This window comes from Morone saxatilis, unplaced genomic scaffold, assembly GCF_004916995.1.
Source record: "Morone saxatilis isolate NCDOM2014 unplaced genomic scaffold, NCSU_SB_2.0 Contig12, whole genome shotgun sequence".
NCBI classification, from domain to species: Eukaryota; Metazoa; Chordata; class Actinopteri; family Moronidae; genus Morone; species Morone saxatilis.
The window spans coordinates 7,184,548-7,188,288 of record NW_023339674.1 but is presented as its reverse complement, the minus strand read 5'-3'; the positions used below and the strand labels follow the sequence as shown (position 1 = coordinate 7,188,288).

Here is a 3,741-nt window from a genome sequence, read left to right as displayed (position 1 = left end):
CCACTGGTATAGCTTTTAATTGTAAAAACCACCAGTGTGTAAAGTCACCCCAGTATCCTTATAATAAAATTGATATTGGACGATAGGATAGATCCACAAGAGGGTGGATGGGCCTGTTGCAAGAGACCACCTGCAAATAACATTCACTATTTTATTAACCGTAACCACAATCTTTAACCAAAACTGTAACCAAGAGTTTTACCTACGTCACCATAGCTTCTTCGCCATGACCACAATCTTTCCTTAATCTTAACCATCAGTGTTGTGCATGAACACGCTAAAAGAGCATCAAAATTGAAAACTGTGAACTATGAATGAAGAACTAGTTCATTTTAATTTGTGTGAACTGAACTTTGAGCTAGATCTTGTTTAGCGTGAACTTGCAAAACACTGTTATCCCTGCTGTAGTTGCCATGTGCAGATATTGTAGCAATTGAGATTATTTTAAATGTTGTTATAGGCCATAAAAAAACTAAACAAGAACAACTGCAGGATTGTCGAATATCAACGTCCTTGTCTACCAGTAGGGTTAAATGAATAATGAAGCTGAATGCTACAATGTGCCTGTTTGGTTACTTTTAAATATTGTTTTTGAATATTCTCTTAAAGTACTTTGAGGGGTTCCTTGAATTGAATTGAAATAGTAAGTGCAGTAGAAATACAATTCCTACTGAATTCATCCTGACAGCTGTATCCCATACACGGGACCATGTCTATGATTGACAACCCCATGGAGCCTGACAACATAATATTAAAAAGAAAGTTAAATCGGTTTGATAATAATAATAATTGCAAAAACCTGGCGAGCACAGTTTGATATTAATGGGCTCATGGTTGATTTCAGTCTGTGAAAATACAGACTTGGTGTGAAATACATCATTCCTATGCACAAACTCAGTCAGGCCTTATCAACCAGAACAGAAGAAACTTGGCAAGCCTTAAATTGATAACTTTTTTCTTAAGAAACATTTTAGATACCAGATAAACAGTTACCGCTTGAGAGCTCATGAGGACGTGATTCGTTTGTCAAGCTCCTGAAGTTGCAGCGAGAATAGTGTGGGAGGTTTGATTCAGGGCGGTTTGTCTCCTGTGCGTGCACGTCTCCTCCCTCCACAGTGAGGTGGGTTGAAGGTGAGTCACAGCACAGCTCATCCTGCCACGGGAGCTCCAAGGGACCTGAACGGAGGGAGGCTCCCTCGTCGGGCTCCAAACCCTGAGCACCTGCTCGGAGAGAGACAGCAAAAGTTAACTCAGGTTTGACATATTTTAAGTTCTGTGTTTTATTTTTCTGGCTGAGACAAGTAACATTACAGTATGTTGAATATCTTGAAGTCTTTTTAATCTATACTAAAGATGATGTAAATTTGTCAATAAAACAACTTGTTACTACTTTATATTCATGTATAAGGCATAAATGTTTCTTCTTCTTACAAATAAACACAGTATAAGAGTATAATATAAAATAGCAATGTACATATTTCACTTATTATTAAGCAATAAACTGATAATGACAAAAAGACACAATGACAAAAGACTGGTTATGTTTTTTCTTTTTTTTCTCCAAAATCTATGTGTACAAATGTCTTGTAAGTTAAATTAAATGTCATTTTTTTGCCCAAGCTTCTCCCGAATTTGATAATATGCTGTATGTTCCCATTATAAGCAAATTCCTCAAGATTTGATCATTAATGAAACATAACTCATTCTTGATTAGTGAGAAGAACATAAGGTCAGGTTTAGGTGAAGGGCATTTGGAACATTGGGTTTCTGTTCCCCAAAAGGTTTTGCAATATCAACGGCTATTTCCAAAACATCTTGCAGATCATTTTGTATTTTTAAGTTGGCAAAAGCCAATGGCTTTAATGTCTGTATGTGTTCTTATCCAAAACTGAAAAAGACCACGAGAGAAGCACAAAGACCTTGCAGTGCACACCTGAAGTGCTATTGATTTAGCCCAGGTGAAAGTCATCACATAGGTTTGACAACTGGTAGTCAGACAGGAGTACAGTGTTTTTCATTTTGTCAGTTCTGACCACATGAGCTGCACCTGGGAAATCTGCCGACTGTAACACAATAAATCTCAAGGAGTCAAGTGTCAACACTGGTATGAGGCTGTGTATCTGAAGATTATGTAGACTTACACTTTGCGACCAGTGCTACTGGGTACTGGTTGCTACTTAAATAGAAATGTCAGTCCTAAATTAAACTTAAACTACTGCCAGTAATTGAAAAAAAGCAATATGGATTTCAGGATTTAATAACTACCATCTCCATCTTTACACATGCACTCATTATTACACAGAATTGAATCTGTTAACCTTGTCAGTTTCTAACAGTGTCCGAAATTTAACTTTTCTACGACCAAAAACCTCATAAAATTCCTTTTGCAAATTAAACTCCTCACACCGATGTGGAATAGTCCAAACATAGTGCATCATACATTTAAGTTAGCACCCCCTGACAAAAAAATACTATAATATGTGAGGTTGAATATAATATTAAAACAGTAAGATCCCTCAAATAACAATTTTTGAAGCTTATCTGTAAATTCCAGGCCATGAATGACTTTTTTCTAGAAAAAGAGAACCAGTACACGGTGGAAGAAGACATCCTACAGACTAAGAGGTCACAACTGCTGTGTTGGATGTTAGGCTCACCATGGGGCACCAGGAAAATATGCATCAGGACTGTCAACATTACAGACCGAACCCTGTAGAGAAACAGGGAGGTAATGAGTAATGGAGGGATAGACATAGAGAAGGAAAACTGTTTAGATTGCAGCTGTGAGAGAAAACAGACATAGAATAAGACAAATTGAGTGAGTCAGGTGTGTGATTTGAGGTTGCTGCATAGGTATAAATGAGGGATAAAAGCATTTTAGTGATAAATAAGTTTGGTGCAATTTTCTTTAATCTTTCTAAATTCAAACTGATGCAACTGCAAGAAAATAAAAACTGGGAAATGCGTGATCTTTAGCGAATAACGTTTTTAAAATGAGCTGGAAATGAGAATAGGCTCTGCATGCTGTGCATGACATAAAACAATAACAACAATCCAAGGTTAATGACATAAAAGAATGAATTACTATCTCCAAATCTGTCAATGATTACAAAGGAACTGGATTTGTATGAGACTGAACAGCTCAGTGCTGGGAACAGTGAGTTTGACAGTTACACAGTACCGTGGTAGAACGGATGGACCAACTTCTCTACAGAAATAATGACATAAATTCTGTGAAGCATTGCGACACAAGACACTCGTCAGTAGTACGGCAGCTCCAAGTACAGGGTGTGGTCTACTTATGTCGTACCTTGCTCATCCTAAAGCAGCAGTTCTCAATTTTTGTGTTTTGTGCCCCCCTCACATCCCTGTGAAATGAAGTTTGCATGTGTACTACTACTTGGAATTGCTAAAGCTGGATGATTTATCTATTACTCTGAGTTTTTAGTTTCACTCTTACCTCGTACCTAGTGATGTTCAGCCGCTACAAGTGACTCAGTGTCCTTAGCAATCATAGCTGGTAGTTTATTGTCCTATCCTATTTGTCTTTCTCACATTTTATGGTTATAATGTAAGAAATCATCAATTGCATGTGTTGATTTAAATCATAAGCTACCAAATCCCATAAAGCACTTTCAAATCCATCCTTTGGGGGTCAGGACAATGTTAGTGTTATTTTTCTACACAAACCTACATCACGACCAATTTCAAAGAAGTATTTTGAGACCGAACAACATCATT

At 37.3% G+C, this 3,741-nt stretch overlaps 1 protein-coding gene across 2 annotated transcripts in view; it reads right to left on the bottom strand.

Moving 5' to 3' along the window:
- Window positions 1-3,741, bottom strand: part of lepr (leptin receptor) — a 44,082-nt gene that overhangs the window by 22,403 nt on the left and 17,938 nt on the right. For both annotated transcript variants that reach the window (XM_035652807.1, XM_035652806.1), the window contains exons 3-4: window positions 2,658-2,710; window positions 994-1,221 (exon numbers count right to left, since the gene is read on the bottom strand). In XM_035652807.1, the coding sequence (XP_035508700.1) occupies window positions 994-1,221; window positions 2,658-2,710 (281 nt within the window). The remainder of the gene's footprint in view (window positions 1-993; window positions 1,222-2,657; window positions 2,711-3,741) is intronic.